General features: G+C 35.1%; 1 protein-coding gene across 1 annotated transcript in view; it reads right to left on the bottom strand.

Moving 5' to 3' along the window:
- The window catches only part of KYNU (kynureninase), a 96,993-nt gene that overhangs the window by 35,824 nt on the left and 43,411 nt on the right, over positions 1–17,758 (bottom strand). Inside the window, exons 8-9 of the mRNA XM_057745732.1 lie at positions 3,294–3,392; positions 2,448–2,521 (exon numbers count right to left, since the gene is read on the bottom strand). Coding sequence (XP_057601715.1) covers positions 2,448–2,521; positions 3,294–3,392 — 173 coding nt within the window. The remainder of the gene's footprint in view (positions 1–2,447; positions 2,522–3,293; positions 3,393–17,758) is intronic.

The following is a 17,758-nucleotide window of genomic DNA, read 5'->3' as shown; positions in this document are numbered from 1 at the left end:
TATTTCACTATAAATATGGGCTCAAATGATATAAAATAAAAAATTATTTAAATATATATACTTTAAAAATACTTGACAATGAATGGACCAGGAAAAGTTACATGTACTACTTATTTGAAATAACATGTTTAACCACTAGATGTCACCCTTTTTTAAGAGACAAAATTTACTTCACAAAGTTTACATCAAAAGCAGTTACATTCCCCTGTAGGGTAGAAGTTGGTACTGTTGGAATTGGTCTCTCTGATATCACATAAAAATAAACTTTAACAATAAACAAATCAACAACAACAACAAAGCTTTCCTGTAAGAAGAGCTACATGAGTCAGACAGATTTGAGTCTTGTCAGTCTCCAAAGTCAGGTAGTTAAAATTCAACAATAGTTAATAATGTATAATTTTCAAAAAAGGTAAAAGCATGGCTCTCATACAAATATAAAATGAACACATATAAAGATATCAAACAACTCATTAATAGCGAGGGAGCCAGTAAGATGGTAAGGCCAGTACAAGAGAGAATTTAAGAGAATTTAAAGAATAGAGACTTACGGGGTCAATCTGAGCTTGGCAATTAAGTACAAAACTGTCTAACGTCTCAAAGGTCACAGACCATAACCTTTAAGGCTATGTTTCCTGCTTCAGAGAAATGATCTCTACTAGGCAAAATTCTACAAGTTAACATGCAACTTCACAGTAAGGCAACAAAATACTTAGTCTACCTGCATGGATCATCTGTTATGCTTCAGAGGCTGTGCTAAGTGCTTTACATGCATCATCCCATTTTAATCTTATAATAATTGCCTATGAGGTAGATGCTGATGTTATCTTTATTTAGAGGCTAGAACTCTATGAAATTAAGGACATTCTTCAGGTTATGGACCAGCAGGTGAGCTAGAATGTAAATCTGGTCTGTCTGCATGGTCCTTCTCCTGGGAGCATAGACTTAGCGATTACTTACTGGATCTAGAGGATGTTGGGATTCTACCAGATGAGGCATATGTGAGCACTCTACAACCCCTCCGCCCTCTCATGTTCCTCATCCACGAAGGGCAAATAATGGTGAGAGAAATCTAAGTGCAATAGAGATGCTGTAAAATCAGAGTTTAACTGCTAACACTTGCATTCTCTAGAATTTGTATAGATTACTTACTACACCCCTGCTTCCCTTTGCTGATTCCTCTATTGCAATTTAAATAAGTGGAGAGTTGGAAATGCTCAAGGTGGTGAGTCTTCACACAAAAGCAAGAAATATCTTATATACTGTCTATATGGAAAACACTTACGCTAGATAAAATGTTGTCAATGCGGTTTGCTAAAAATGAAAAAGAAACCTTTTAAAACATGCATGGTATTCGTATAATATATGCTTTATATTCTTTTCAGAGAATTTGGGACAAGGGGAGAAATCTAATGTACTGACAATATACTCAAGGAGGATGTCTGCCTAACAAAATACTTGTTTAAAAAATGCTCTCTTTAATTTTAAAACTTTAAAGTCTTGAGGAAATTTTGGACATAATTAAATGAACTATAGAAAATCATCTTAAATTTGTAGGATTTATATGCACAGAATCTCAAAAATGTGAGGTGCTCCAAGCTTTATTACTAATTCAGTTTCCATTCTTATAAAAGATTATACCACTCAGCCAGTGACTGAGAAGATTCCGAAAACTAATCAAACATTATTTTATTACCTATTAGGAGTCTAGACCGTCTCCGTATGACATAAACTTTGATACAACTTGGATAGGATTTTTTTTTACAGAGTATTATTTCTTTATCTCCATACCAGATAAAAATAATAGAAACACTTAAGAGTTCCCCAGTCAAATAAAAATGTGTAAATTTGTTGGTGTATCACATTTGCATTTATACTTGCTCTAAAAAAATGGAGTGCTATATAAAAATTGAAAAGTATTTCTTTTTATGTAGCCAGTCTGTTGTTCAGTGTTCAGCTTCTTCAGTTTTCATGGATTATAAAATCTTTTAGGACAGAAGATATTTCTTACAAGACCATCTTATAAGTTTCTAGCTTTAAAGGTAGATGTAATTTTAATAATCACATACCACTTTTAAGCTCTGTTAGGCACAACTCTGGTTGCCTTTGATTTATTCATCAATGTGAGAAACCCGAAATTTTCTAAAGTCTAATTTTTGGAAAAAAAGTTAAGTAGTCTTTTCGCATTAAACCATCTGCTCTACATGATTACAGGGACTCATTTTTAGCATTGAAGCTTCCCTTTTGTGATTAAATTTCTTGTTCAACCAGGTGAACTCTTTGGAAACCATTTATTTCCGAAAAAGCATATCGTTGTTCATAGAGTAGTAAAATAATTATAATCAATCCAGATTCTTATTGGATAGCATCTTAAAGAACTCATGTAAATTTAGCATATTATTAATGCAAATTCATTTATCACCAAAGAAGAATCCAAAGATAGTACTCACGCAGGTTTAATTGTGTAGGCATGCTTTTCATGGACAAAGGCACCAGCAAGACCTCCTGCTCCTGTATTTAAATACTGGATTGAGAATAAATTAAACTGTATGGGTTTACCTAAACATGTGTGACAAAAGTAAACAATGTAATAATTTGACTTTTTTTGTTAGGAAACCAACTTTTGACAAGATCAAAATGTGTGGTTATTTGAACTTTTATAGTAAAACAGAATTTGGAGTTACCTTGTTTAAAGAAAAAAAATGAAACATAGCATTGTTAATAGAATAAATAGCTATTCTTTTTTGGCCAAATTTTGCCCCACCTAGTAGATAACAGTTTATCTCATTTCAAAGCTCATTCATTTCAATTATTTTGTCACAAAATATATAAACAATAGTAAAAGATTATATTTTTAAAACACCTAAATTAAAATAAAATTGGTTTTATTTCCCTGCTCTGTAGATTAACTTGTCTTAAAATGTCAATATAAAATTGATTCCATAAGAATTATCTTTACGTATGTAGAAATTTCACAACATATCAACAAAAAACTAAGATCAATTTGAATTAAGTTCTAAGATGGAGCTTTTTTCCCAGGACCTCCTGACTTTTTCACAGCAGCCAGTGAATGGAAGGAATAAGTACTCTATAGAGGATGGAAATACCAAATTTTAATAACCTATACTATTCTATCATGTGACTCTACAATTAACTACAGTCAGAAAACACAGTAATGAAAGAGATGGAGGAAAGTAATTCAAATACTTAACATTGGCCACTGATGCAGTTTTACATTTTGATGAATGTCAATGTGAAATAAAAGGATACAAATATATTAACTAGTTTGTTGATACCTTGTAGGAGCACCAGCAGGCAAAATCAACTCCCCAGTCATGTAAGTGAAGCTCAACATTTCCAACTGCATGTGCTAGATCAAAGCCAACAAAACAACCCTGGGGAAGAACATAATAACAAATTTTGAATTTGCTTAATGATTTGAAATAGTAAAGACAAGTATAGTTAAGAAAATAATTGACAAACTGCTGTACCATAAATACAGTTCATCCTTTGGTACAGTGACTCACAAAGTGTGAATCACAAAATCCTGGGCATTCCCAAGACCCTTTGAGGTCAAAACAATTTTCATACTATGAAGAAGACATTCTTTGCCTTTTTCATTGTGTTGACATTTGCACCGATAATGCAAAAGCAGTGATGGGTGAAATTGCTGGCCCCTTAGCACAAATCAAGGTAGTGGAAACTTGTACTGTCATTGTCTGTCAAAGCCATTCAGTTACAGCATGAAAAAGTTAATTTCACTTATATCTCTCCTTGGTAAAGTTACAAAAATAGTACATTTGTATTAAATCTCAATACCTCAATTTTCCTATTTTTAAGGTTTAATGTGGGAATTATGCATAAAACGTGACCATATCCTGAAGTAGGATGGCTGTCTGAAAGTAATGCACTTACACAATTATTGGAAATGCAAGCTGAATTAACCACTTTAACTTCATAGAAAACCATTTCTGCATGAAAGAGCAATTTATATACAAACTATCGTAAGTCATACTTAAGTATATGAAAGACATATTTTGGAAAATGAAGTGAGTCTGTCAATTTAAGGAAAATAACTCATAAGATTTGTTGCCAAGGAAAAAAAAAGTAGTTACCAAGAGAAATGAGAACTTTGGAAAACTTGTATCCACTCCTATGACTACGACCATTTCCCAGTATGTAAAGATATTTCTGATGAGTTTAGAAGTAATATATAATTTTAAAAAAGAACATATACTGAAATAGGTAAATATCAATATTTGTAAAATATGCATAACTTAGTGAACCGATATTTTCCAAATGACCAACACTTATTGTTATATATCATGCATGGATAAAAGTTCTATTCAAAATGAAAAATTGCCAATAGATTTTAATGTAACAATGCATAGAAATATCAGTGATTTGGTTTCATATTTCATATCACAACTCCCAAGAAGTTCTCAATTGTCGAATTCTGGTGTAGTATCAAAGAATATTCACAATTAACGGAAAAATCTCTTAAAACTGCTTCTGTTTTTTCTAAATATGTAACTGTACAAGGTGCAATTTTATTCCTATGCTTCACAAAGGAAAAAAAAAGGTCAAGAGATTGAATGCAGAAGATAGATCAAACCAGCTACCTTCTATTAAGCCAAATAGTAAAGATCCATCTATCTATTATCTATCTATATAAAATATCTGCCAAATATAAAACATTCTTTTTTTTGCTTCTTTTAGAAACTACAGTTTTGCTTCCCTAACAATATATAATTTATGTCAATACATAATGGAGTTATCATTTTTGTCCTACAATAAATAAGTGTGTGTTTTTTGTTTTTTGTTTTTATTGAGTGGCTACTGTGTCTAAGAGGTGGTATTCTAAATTTATTTATTTATTTATTTATTTTATTGGCTGTGTTGCGTCTTTTTTGCTGTGCGCGGGCTTTCTTTTTAGTTGCGGTAAATGGGGGCTACTCTTCCTTGTGGTGCGTGGGCTCCTCATTGCCGTGGCTTCACTTGTTGCGGAACACAGGCTCTAGGCACGTGGGCTTCAGTAGTTGCAGCACATGGGCTCAATAGTTGTGGCGCACGGGCTAGTTGCTCTGGGGCCTGTGGGATCTTCCGCGGAGCAACTAGTGACCAGGGATTGAACCTGTTGTCCCCTGCATTGGCAGGTGGATTCTCAACCAGTGCGCCACCTAGGAAGCCCAACAAGTGTGTTTTAAAATTCTGCTTTAATTACAAATACAGTAAATATATATATATATAAACAATATTAAAACCTCTTTGAGGATCTCAATGATTTTTAAGAATGTAAAAGGTTTGAATTGCTAAAAAGTTTGAGAATTGCTGCTTTAGTGTATCCTGTTAACCTGAAAGAGTTAATAAAATTTTCAGTTTATCATTTAATCCCACATCATGTCATTTAATTTGATCAAATATATTCATGCGGTGGTAAATTGACTTAGTGGTTCTGATTTTTTTTCCTTCTTATATCCATGTCCTTTGCCACATACATTTTCAGTGCCTTCCCTGCAAACAGGGTGCAGTTCTCTGCTACTGGGATCAGTCAGGTGACTTGTTTTGAGCGATGGAACTTCAGCACATATAATACACAGAGAGTCTTCTAATCATTTGCGTGATTAGGCTTGCTCTCTCTTGCCCTCTGCCATCTTGATGAGAAGGACTTGCTTGGGCCAGCCTACTGGCCCAGATGAAAGATGAAAACATTGTGGGTCAGGGTCCTCCTCCCCTGGGCTCAGCCTGGATTCTACTCTCCTCACCTTCTCCTAGTTGGCAAGAGATGCATGAATGACCTCAGGTGAGACTAGCAGGATCCCTGCAACTAAGTCCTGTCTAGATCAGCTGACACAAAGGTGACCCATAAAAACGATGCTGTTTTTGCCTTTATACTGTGTTCTTCCTATACATTGACTTGAGACCCTAACAATCTCTTACTATCTGACTCTATTCTGTCTCAGTTATTTACTTGTATGGTTTCAAGTGTTTTGTATGTCTGCCAGGTAGAATTCAGTGTTTTAGAAACTAAGCCTCTGTTTCCACTAAGATCCCAGAAGGACAATCTGGAGCAGTAAATGTATATTATCCCAACTGTGCTCATGTAGTAACTTCCTAATTTAATGGTTTACCATCAAAACCATTTATCTTTATGTAGATCAAAATGTGAAAAGTTTTAGCTAATATAGTGATTCATTGCACGTTGACAATTTTATACATGAAAATGAATTTTTTTAAAAAAGTCATTAAATGGGGGTGATAGTTCACCTGCAAACGTCTTACCTCTTTCTTCTATTGTTAGCTTACTAACAACAAACATAATAATTACATTCTTAAAACTTTAGACTTCCTGCAGCTTTGAAGAAATACATCTATTGATTGACGTTTTTGAAGTAAATAATTGCAGAGGGACCAATTTTAGATTGTTCTAACACCTCTTAAGAATAACTAACCCCAAACTTCTATTGCAGGTACTTTCCCCAGAACAGAGGGATGCAAACCATGACCTGTTTTTAATGAAGAAAGTTATATTTGAGCACAACAAGCTCATTTGTTTAGATATCATCTATGGCTGCTTTGCAAGCACAAATGAATCACTGCAACAGAGACTATATAGATGAAAAAGTCAAAATATTGCTATTTTGCCATTACAGAAAAGATTCGCTGACCCCTACCCTATGGCATTGGTTTCTATGGAGAAAACTCAATAAATATATTGGAGAATCAGTTAATTTGAAAACTTTCTCATTATAATTATAGTGGCCAGAACTACAATATCATAAAAGAAAAAGTTCTTACAGGTATTTTGTTTCTAAAACACAAAAAATGAGCAATACATGTCATAAAAATATGACAGATGCTTCATGCTAACATAAGTTTTTGGAGCAATAGAAAAGAAATACAATTAATCTCCATCAGGATTAGAGGTTATTGAAACCTAGGTTTGCAGACTAGTGTTTAGGTTCAGTAGATATATACAGACATATACACATATGCGATTTGTTTGTATTTTAAGATACACTTTTAATACTGAAATTAAATCGGGGGAAAAGTTCTGAATTTAAAATTCTCTTTTTTTCTCACCAACACTTCTAATTAAAAGTGTTTTTTATGAAGAGATTTTTACAACTCAACTTCTCATAGACAAGTTTTTACAACACAACTTTTCTTAGAAAACTCAAGGAATAAAAAGGCAGCACTTTTATTTTATTATCAATTATTTATAAAGAATGGCACAATGAAGAGACCATGAAACTTCACCTACTGTATCCTATTATTAAAAGCCCTGTGGTCACATCTTTGGCACGATATTAAAAAATTACTCTCGGCTCCTACAATATGTTTTAATGCATGTACAATTCTTTCCCCATGGTTGGCAGAGGACATAAATTATTAAAATGTGACTGTTTTGAGGAAATGATTGTAAGATACAAACTTCTTCAAGATCATCAGAAAGTGATTTTACAAAAGTTTCACTAGATGGCAGCATCTTAAAAATAAAGAAAAATAATAGTTTTCCAAAACCTCTGTATAGCCATCCAGTTAATATTTTCATTACTTTACGAATAAGAGTAAGTAAAACAATATGAATATGGGAAAACATAAACCGTACCCTTGAGTGCATACTTTATGTAATTTAAAAAATAGAAATCAAACATTTTTCAACAGGTTTTTATTAAAATTACCCACAATTGCTCAGACTCACTGATACAAGCACAGTGGTGTTCAGCCACCATGTCACCTGGCTTTACAGTTAATCCCGAAACTGTGGCAGTAGTCCTCTAACCATTCAGACTACTTTCAGCCTGCCTTCTTTCAATGAACTTTCTAAATCATACATTTGATTATAAGACTTCCTGTGTCCCTTCAAAGATCTCCCCATTAACTTCAGAATGTAACTCATTTTCCTTGGTATGGCTTTTAAAGACCTTTATGATCTGGTTCTTTCCATCTTTCCTGTCTCAGGTGCCTTATACCTACTTTCCTCTATTTGCATAAACCTTTCTCTGTCTCTGGGGTATTCTTTCCCTCCTCATTTGTCTGGGTAGCTCAGATTTTGATCGCAAGATAACTTCCATAGGAAGATTCCTTTGCCAAACCCTCTCTCTTCTCTCATCTTACAGCCCTGGTTGCATAAATCTCTTACAGCAATTTTCCAATCCTACTGTCTTCTATTTTTAGATAATATGAACTCAAATAATTCAATTGTTGAATAAATAAGTAAAAAGACAAACATAAAGTCATACAATTGTCAATAAATATTCTGTAAACTGAAGCTAAATATTGAAATAATATTATTTGATATCCCTTATTTCTGTTTCAATTTTATTGCGTAAACCATTTATTTAGGATTGGCATCTTTTAAAATGAAGTTTCTTGGACAATCAAAAGTAGTTTAAAATATAGTTAAAATCCCTTCCAATAAAACAAGGAATATTATGAGTTTTTGTCTTTGCCATCTTCACTAGCACAATACTAAAAATTTTTCTAACCAGTGGAATAATATTATACTCAGGGCCTGTGCTGAGATTTCCAGGTAAAGAGCTAGCTCACTGTCTCTCAAATTTAGTTTATTATTTGTTTATTAACTAAAATGAGATATGGAATAGTACATTTTAATTTCATCCCTGGTGGCACTGAAGTCCTTTGAACTTTATTTATTCTATAACAGATTGGCTTTGGACTGATATTAATAGTTTGTTCTTTCTTCACCAAAAAAAAAAAAAACAGTTTATAAATTATGAAGCCCATCAATACGTAGCAAATTTGGTGTGAAAGGGGATAGTTATATATTTGTAGCAATACACAGAACTGAAAGTCGGCCTGTATACCTTTGTTCATGTAATTGTTAAAATGATAAAACACTTCAGATAGGTAAGTAGGCTTTGTCTTTGAGCCACTTGAGTAACTACCCAGGTTACTTAGGAGGTGCCTGCAAGGGATGCCTAGCACGTAGCCTGTGGCCATTCATACATGCCAGCTGGGTGCCTGTCCAGACTTCAGTGGATGCCCTTGCCAGTGGCATTAACATCATGGTGGGTAAATTATAGGTGCCTAAAAGTCCCTTCAAGGCTAGTAATCGGATACTAGTAATAGGAATGTGACTTCTCTCATGGCTGTTTATGGGAACTACAGCTTCCACACCATACCAATCAGATCTTTATGTATTCTAAATATCACTCCTGGTTTGATATAAAGCCACAGGAAACAACTGTAGAAGTATATTGCTATAAATTTGAACAATATTGCCTTAAAAAGAAAAACTGATGGGAAAATTCGCGGCCAGTGAACAAAAATTTTTTAAAATTATAGGAGTGTGTGTGTGCGTGTGTGTGTGCGCAGACGTTGTTCAACTCCATATGGATGATATAGACAAATGATGGATTAATAACAACAGGCTGGCTAGTTAGCTTTGATCCTGGGATTTCCCAAAGAAACTCATAATTAGGGAGGTATTGAATTGTACTGGGGGAGGGTGAGAATGAAAAAGAGGCAGATGAAAGGTGGTAGGGTTTCTTGCCACAGTCTTGAAGCACTAAAATTTTTAAAATTCATTCAAGTGCTGTGATTTAAAAGAATCCACAGATTCTAAATTAAAAAAAATAATAATACCTGGTAAATATCTCTGAAAGAGGGGCTTTTACCAGTTCTGTAAATATAGTATATTATTTCAGAGTGAATTTTTATTCTGAAAATCTTTCCTTTCATCCAGCCTAAATTTATTATAGTCTTCAAATATCCTCATTTCTTTTTCTTTTCATCCAACTCTGGTTGTAAACAGGAACTATGCATTATTCCTTGATTGTGTTTACTTTCTGCTTACAGTCAATACCTAATTTGTATTACAATTTCCTTCCCCAAATTATTTAATACAGCTGTCTACTATTTTTTTGAAGTACTATATTAAGTCTTCACTTATTTATACCAATAGTTTGATGGGAATAACTGTCCCTCACTATTAAAACATAAGGCAATAGAACTCCAACAGGAAGAGAATCCAGTTCCCCAGCATTCCAGCAAAAGCCCCGAGGCTCACACTCATTGGCCAACCAGAGTCACAGATCCATGTTCTCATGTATTTGGAGTAGATGGAACATGGTGGTGAGACCTGGACCACATGCCTACTCCTAGACCATGGGCTAGAGGGGACGAGTGAGTCACCAAAGGAAAATAAGACTACTCTCAAGCTAGAAAACAAACAAGTATGTATTAGGCAAAATCAACAGATGTTTATTGCAGGCATCAAGAAGGGCTGTGACTTACTCCAAATCACACACAGTTAATGGAACACAGGTCTCCTCATCGTGCTACATTGACATTTGACACACTAGGGTCAGAGGAACCATTATTAAGAGGAACCAGGAAATGACTGAGTGAGCATATTCACATCAGGTTACCTGAAGAGCGTACAAACACACACTGTCAACTAAGAAAATACATGGTGACAAAAAGAAACTATGAATTCGGTGACACCTTTAACATAATTATTAATCACAAACATATCTACATACCTTTGAAAACTAGCCTCTCCAATATATGCCAGACATTCTACTAACTTGGTCTACAGACAATGCTTGGTGCCCATGTGGACTCACAGACCCTTTGTAATAAACAGTAAATACCTTGCTAGGTTCACTGCTCAGAGAATCATTGAGAATTGTTATTCTAATCCTAGCCTTGCCAGAAAAGAAAGCAATTGTCTTTGGCCAAACTCAAGTAATGATCAAGCTCCGAGACCAGTCCACGGAGACAGAACCTGAGTGCTGCAGAAAGAGAATGATTGTAGTGTTAAAAAAGAGGGAAGGCTACCTTCTATTTGGTGAGACTAGCAGGAGTAGAGAACATCAGAAGACCGGCCTGCATGGAGTAGCAATGGAGTCTGGGAGGCCAGATTTTGGAGACCCAGGAAATCACTTTTTGGTTTCTGTTCCCACATATCTACTAAATGTATATTTTGATTCAGTATTCAGTGTGGGCGTGGTTCCAGGTTCTTAAATTGGCAGATGTTATAATAAACAAAGTGATAAGCTACAAAGGAAAAAAAAAACACGTAAGGCAATATAAAGTGAAAATGAACTTTCACAAGTTAAAAGGGACAGAACACAGTCTTCCAAGTGGAGCTGCAGGGAATATTTTAGAAATCAAGTAGCTTGGCAACTAGAACCAAAGCTTAAAATTTCCTGTAAGGCAGAACTGGAATGCTACTCAAAGTTATTTTAGTTCTGAGCCTCTTTTGGATAATATATATGATACCAGAAAAAATAAGTAATCAGCATATGTATGGCAGGAGAAAAAGATACACACAATATTCCATCCAGGAAGCTAGTGACTTGAAAATTCTAAATGCTCATATTAAAGTTCAGCAGCAAACAGGAACAGAAGCAGGAAAAATTGGGAGGGTAGACAAGATTCTACCCGAGACATATGATGAATTACTCTAAGGTCAAGATCTAATAATTTCAAATGTATCTTCTATCAAAATATTGTTTTAAAATACAAGTGTACAGAGAAGGATGATATCACAAATAACCCTTACCCTACATGCTAATTTGAGTAAGAAAGCTACCCCTTTGTCCTAGAGCTACTGATTGACAGTATTTATGCCAAAATGTGTATACAGAGGAGACAGTAAGCCCTGATAAAGTGAACATTGTTCTGTGCCTCTCATGTGGGCTGTTGCTAGGGATCTGGGGAGGCATGACTATATCTCTGAAGTTTCCAGAGAACTTAATTTTGAAAAAGATAAAATATCCAATAAGGGAGAGTTTTGAATCAAGAAGGAGTCTTTCATGACAAAGGCTGTGCATAGATATCAGGGAATTAATTAAATTAAAAATGAGTACCTTTAACTAGAAATCAAAATGAAATCAGAATGAATGTTTTCACATTCAATTCGGTGACTTAAAAACTCTGGTTTGGATTCAAGGGTAAGCTATAAAGTGAAAATGGAATCCATTCTGAAATATTCATCTATTTGTCAACCTGTACAAATTAGAGTAATACTGTATTAGAATTTTATTACCCACTTATATTAAGCCATACTTTCATATTTTCAGGAAGTAAAGTAGCTTATAGCTATAGTTACCAAAAGAAAATATGAAGGAAGTGTCCAGTTGGAAAAGTGAAGTGACAGTGGGTGGACTATTGGGAAGAAGAGGACAGACACAGGCAAGCTAAGGAGCTTGTCTTTGGATGGAAACCCTGGAGTCCTGAATGGGGGTGGTAGAACTCTGCTCAGGTGCTGAAGATGGCCAACCTAGTGCATTTTTGGAGGCCTTTCTGGGCTCTATTTATGTCACAGGAAATGAAGCCTGTATGTTTTTTTAAATTAATATATAATTCAAGGTACTCTTTATTTAAATTCCAGAACTGTTTTAGCTATGGGATTTACGTAGCAGGCCAAGTAGCCCATGGGGAACACTGGCAACAAGAGGCTGGGATGACGGCTATGTCCTAATAGCTACGTCCCCTAGTTTTGTGAACAGGTGCCTGGAGGAAAATGATAGTTTCTGAACTTGAGTGGGAATGTATCTCCACACTATCTGACTTCCTCTTGAGTCAATTTGCAATATGTGGTTTTGATCCAATCTTAAGGTAAAATGAATTGCAGCATGCATAACACTGCTTTTTGTGGTATTCGACTAGATTGATTTTCTAAGATATTTTCACGGATTTTTCTTTTTTTTACCTTTGTCAAGTAGGAACACAGTCTAAAGCAGTCTCTATGCCCCAGATGACTCTTTAAAGACAGAGGCAGTGGGGTTTTTCTTAATCTATTCTCTCTGTCTTGTTCGCTCTCTCTGTCTCGCCCTCTTTCTCTCCCCCTCTTAAATCCTGGAAACTGATATTAAGTAAGGGGTCAATATACCTGTGAAACAATGAAATTTCTGGAGAGTGCTCTGCAACTCAGCTACGGTTAGAGGGTTCAGTGGACTTCCTGTTGAAATTCTCCCCATTGTCATGTAGATTAGCTTCCCAGTCATATAGGAGTTTATAAGCTTTTTAATTAGAGGGAGGGCACCTGCAAACATGTCTAAAGGCCCTGAGAGCTGCTAACAGGGAAGACAATGGGGCCATCATTGGTCAGAGCTATTGCCAATGGAACTACCTAAGAGACCCAACAGAAGATCCATAAGCGTCTTGGGCATCTCTTACAGAGAGCAGTTGGGAGTAGTGGATTTGAGGTTCTAATCTGGGCCACTATTGAATGCTGGCACTGAATAGAATCTTATTCAGCAATAATTCTGATACCTATACTTGATATCTAGGGGGAAAGTAAAAATTGTGGTTTTCAATTCTCTAAACTGAAGAGACAATTATATCAACCATAAAGACAAAGGTCTCAGTTTCCCAAGGGAAAAACAACCAAGAAGGAGGCCATATATATTTTCTTTGACTTTCCAAATGTTGAAACCTCTTTGCCATTACACAATCAATTTACAAATATAAAAGGAGAAAATATGGTGGAAAGAGAGGTATGGTATCGGCAGAGCCAGACTCCAATTCTAACCTTAACTGGCTGGCTAAGTCAGCTTGAGTAAGTGCTTAACTTCTCTCAGACTCAGTTTCCTCAGCTGAGCCATGGGAAAATCTCTTTGTTGGCGTAGCAGGGAATATTGTAAATACTACATGCCAAGTGCCTGAAGCACAGTAGGTCATCAGCAGCACCTAGTATTATTCACATTTGCAAAAAGCACTATTGTAGAAACTAGATTCATCCTTTTAGCCTGGCTTTTTGAAAGTAAATATTGATGAGACTGGCAAATCCAGAGGTGAGAAATAGAAGGTGGGGGCATTAGGAGCATTTTGCTAATGAAATTTAACGGGGGGAGGTACCAGTTAAGAAGGTTTGAGACAGAGCTAAGAGCTAGCAGCTACATGGGAGAAAAGAGTAAAGGATTTGAGAGAGAGGAAAAGAAAACAAACAAACAAACAAAAACCTTGAGACCCTAAAGTGTTGTGTAATTTACAGGTAAAAACAGCTAACAGAGTGTGCTTTCAAGAGCAAATTTCAGCTATTTCTTTTACCAGAAAAAAACAGCGATTGTTTCCTCTATTTATTGTCAGAAGTGCAAAACCAAAGAAGAAAAATAAAACAAATTGAGTAATACTGTTCTCTTCTAGAGTCTTTCTCCAGCTGGCAAGGATCTCACACAAAATATAGTTTGATTTATTTCGGATACTCAAGATGAGAAAAATAGCTAAAGGTAATTTTTCAAGCTTAATTTAGTTCATTTAATATTTAATAACTTAATGGAGCAGTCTGCATGCCCTCAGTGTGTCAAAGAGTAGAAATGGAGTTTCAAAAAGAAGTCAAATTTTACAAGTATTTTGATTTTTAGAGTAATTAACCATTACAAGTAATTCTTCAGAATTTTCTGCTTCTAATTAAATGGGGGCACAGTTATGCTTTTTATGCAATGTGTGACCTGTAAAATCAGCCTAAACCATTCTTGCTGATACACACATTTATCCATTCAGTGGCCAAATAGCTATGCATTTAGTGATAAGTGACTGTGTATGTGTAAAGCACTAGTAGAAGCCTGTGAAGTTTGTAGGGTCCACTCTCAATCAGTCATTGAACACTCTACTGACAAAAGCTTCCTAAATTTCATAGTTAAGACAGGCATAGAAATAATTACAGAATAGTGCAAAAGGGGAGCAATAATACATTTTCCATCATGCTATGCAAATACAACAGGAAGATAGATTTAGCCTGACACAGAGGAGCAAGAAAAATTTCATGACGAAGGTCAAGGATTGCCCCCCTCATGTTTCTACAGGAGTTAGTCAAGAAATATATGAGTTGGGCCTATAAGAAATACTCCACTTTACCCTTTTTTGTAAGAATACTGCAATGTAAGCAGAAATATATACACCAGCTGTCACTCTGCTTCAGTGCTGTCGTCAGTAAGTAGAAATGGGAGTTGTGTTGAAGAACTAAAGTCCTGTCTAATGGTCAGAGCTGTGACTCAGCCTTGCCACTTGTTATCCTACAGGAAAGATGGTCTGGTGTTGCTAAACTTGTGATTTGAAACTAGGAGTTTTTATATGAAATCCCTTAATCTGTCATTATCGGCATGTGGTTTAAACATTTTTAATGTACCATGTTTGCATATACAAAAAGGGTTAAACAGAGCAAATCTCTAGGACAGGTCACAACCTGTGAAGCAGGTAGTGGTTGAGCTGGGGTGGAGGAACAGAATATCACATATGGGGATTCTAGGAGGAAGGAAAGCTAAGAATAAAGGCATAGAGACTAAAAGTATGACATCTGGACAGAAAACATGCAACACATTTAACCGAAGAAGTGAATCATTAAGAGAAATCTCTTATTTTTATTGAGGATTTTTTTTCTGGGGCCTGTTGAAATTCCACCTACCTTGATTGCCATGAGACACTTTTTCCTTTCCATTCTTATGGTGGTTAGTGAATAAATTAAAACAGGTGTGTACATTTCATGTTGGAACACTTTCATTTTTCAGCTTAACAAAGACTTAAATCAGCCTTTCTTTTGTTGGTTTTAGCCTGGGTCTAAGACAACTTAAGTATTTTATAAAATGCATGTCATCTAAAAAAAAAAAAACTGAAAGTATAATATTTCATTTGGGGGATGCTGGGTTTGGATGAGGCTAGATCAGGAGAAATAATCATCCACCATGGCTCTGATGAGAGTGGTTGCCAAAGCAACAATCCTGATTGACAACTGGGAGTCTTGCTTTTCTCAGATCTGCAATCCTAAAACATCTTGAGTGCAAATTTCTCTTCTATTGAGAATTAATCAGTCTTTCTCACATGCTCCATTTAATGAAAAGCTTAAATTAGATAAAATACCTGATGAAAACTTCTTAGAGACAGCTCAAACTTTTTAGATTCTTAGGCACTGATCCTCACCAACATATTTTGACTTACTAACTCTAGGCTCCTGCTTGGATAAACTACAGATAGTTTATATTTCTAAACAGAATAATCCTTTACTATTCCCAAAGTAAAGGACGTTTAGTTAATGGGAAATTCCATCTAAACTTTAGGTCATTTTTCTCTTCTCTCTCTCTCTGTCTCGGTCTGTGTCTGTCTCTGTTTCTGTCTCTCTGTGTCTCTCTTCTCTGTCTGTCTGTCTGTCTCACTGTCTCTCTCTCTCTCTCTCTCTCTCTATGTACATATATAGAGCCAAATCTGGGTGAGACAACAAGAGCTCATTATAGATCCTTCATTCCTGATGCTTACACAAAATCTGTCTTTAATAACAATACGATGATAAGACTAAATAAGAATGATCTCTTAAGAGATCAGAAAAATATTTCATGTAGCCTGAGATGGATCTGCTCTCTGGTACCCCTATCTTTTGAACTGTATCGTGATAGAGAGTTTTAAAATTCTTGCATAGAGACTACAACTGACTCTTTAGTTGTGCCCACTGATCTTATTCCTACCCATTCCTGTAGGCGGGAGATATCTTTTTAAAATTAAAACAAAACCGAATTCTTTCATTGCCTAAAAGCTTTCAATGGCTACCTGTGTCATTAATGAGACGCTCAAGATGTATAATATAGCTCAGTGGGCCATTCTTTACCCAGCCTCTGTATGCCTTATAGATTCATTTCTTGTCACATTTTTTCATATCTTTTCAAATTGTACAATCTTTTCTACAATCAAATTACACTGAAATATTTGCTTCTTTGCACTTCTATCACTTTTTTAAACTATCTGGAATGGCCCCACCATACTCTCCTCCCGCTGGAGAGGACTTAACCTAGTTAACTCCTACTCATAATTTTAGAATTGGCTCTGATCTCATCTTCTCTAAGAAGGTCAGTCTGACACTCCAGGCTAAATTAGGCATTCTTATTTAGAATTCCATTATTATAATTTACAACTCAAATATTTACTGATAGAATGTATAAAAGATTCAAATGTGTATCACTCTACTGTAGAGAATATAGAGACAAGATTCTTTTTATGTACTAATGATATGATCCTATCTGGTGAACTGGCAGTGACTTTAATAAAAGAATGGCTGTATTTACTACAGTTTCTAGTAAAGATTACTTAATATTGAACATCTCAATATTAAACCTTTTTGGAAAATGCTAATTTATTATGCATAACAATTTCATACAACATGCCAGTTTATATTATAGTTATATACAAAAGTATTTGGTACCGATTTTTCCTAACTGATTCATTGCTCAAATCCTAATATCTCATGCAAGTATGGTTGATATTATTCTGTTATAATAGCCCGTGAGACTTGACTCCCAGTCTTTAGTACTAGAGGCATCTCGGCTAAGATGTTGTTGAATTTTGAGGCTTGACCAATCGTTTGTCTCCTACTAGAGTCTCAAAACACTTTTAACAATAATTTAAACCTTCCCTGAAGATAAATGGATGGATCCATGAGGTGACCATTTATGTATGAGTGTTCTTTAGATACCTCAGTTTTTATTAAATGATATTAAATCCAAAATATATCTTTCCTGTTTATAACGATGTCTTTATTCATATTTCTGCTTTTGTCTTATTCTAGATCCAGAATTAATTCACTTGCTTTTAAACTGTGTGGGCTATAATTCTGATTATTATTTATTAATAATTTAGGCAGCTTATAGTTAGGTCTAGGAGATGTTTTCACTCATACCCAGTAGAGAGTGACACATAACAAGGTAGAAGCTAATAAACAAAGCACAGGTTGGCAAAATTTAGTCTTCTTTTTGGCTGTCATTTGCATTTCAATTTTCAGTAGGCTAAAAGAAAACTAACA

This window comes from Hippopotamus amphibius, chromosome 8 (assembly GCF_030028045.1).
Source record: "Hippopotamus amphibius kiboko isolate mHipAmp2 chromosome 8, mHipAmp2.hap2, whole genome shotgun sequence".
Lineage (NCBI taxonomy): Eukaryota > Metazoa > Chordata > Mammalia > Artiodactyla > Hippopotamidae > Hippopotamus > Hippopotamus amphibius.
The sequence above is the reverse complement of the archived record's forward strand: the minus strand, read 5'-3'. Positions and strand labels throughout refer to the sequence as shown.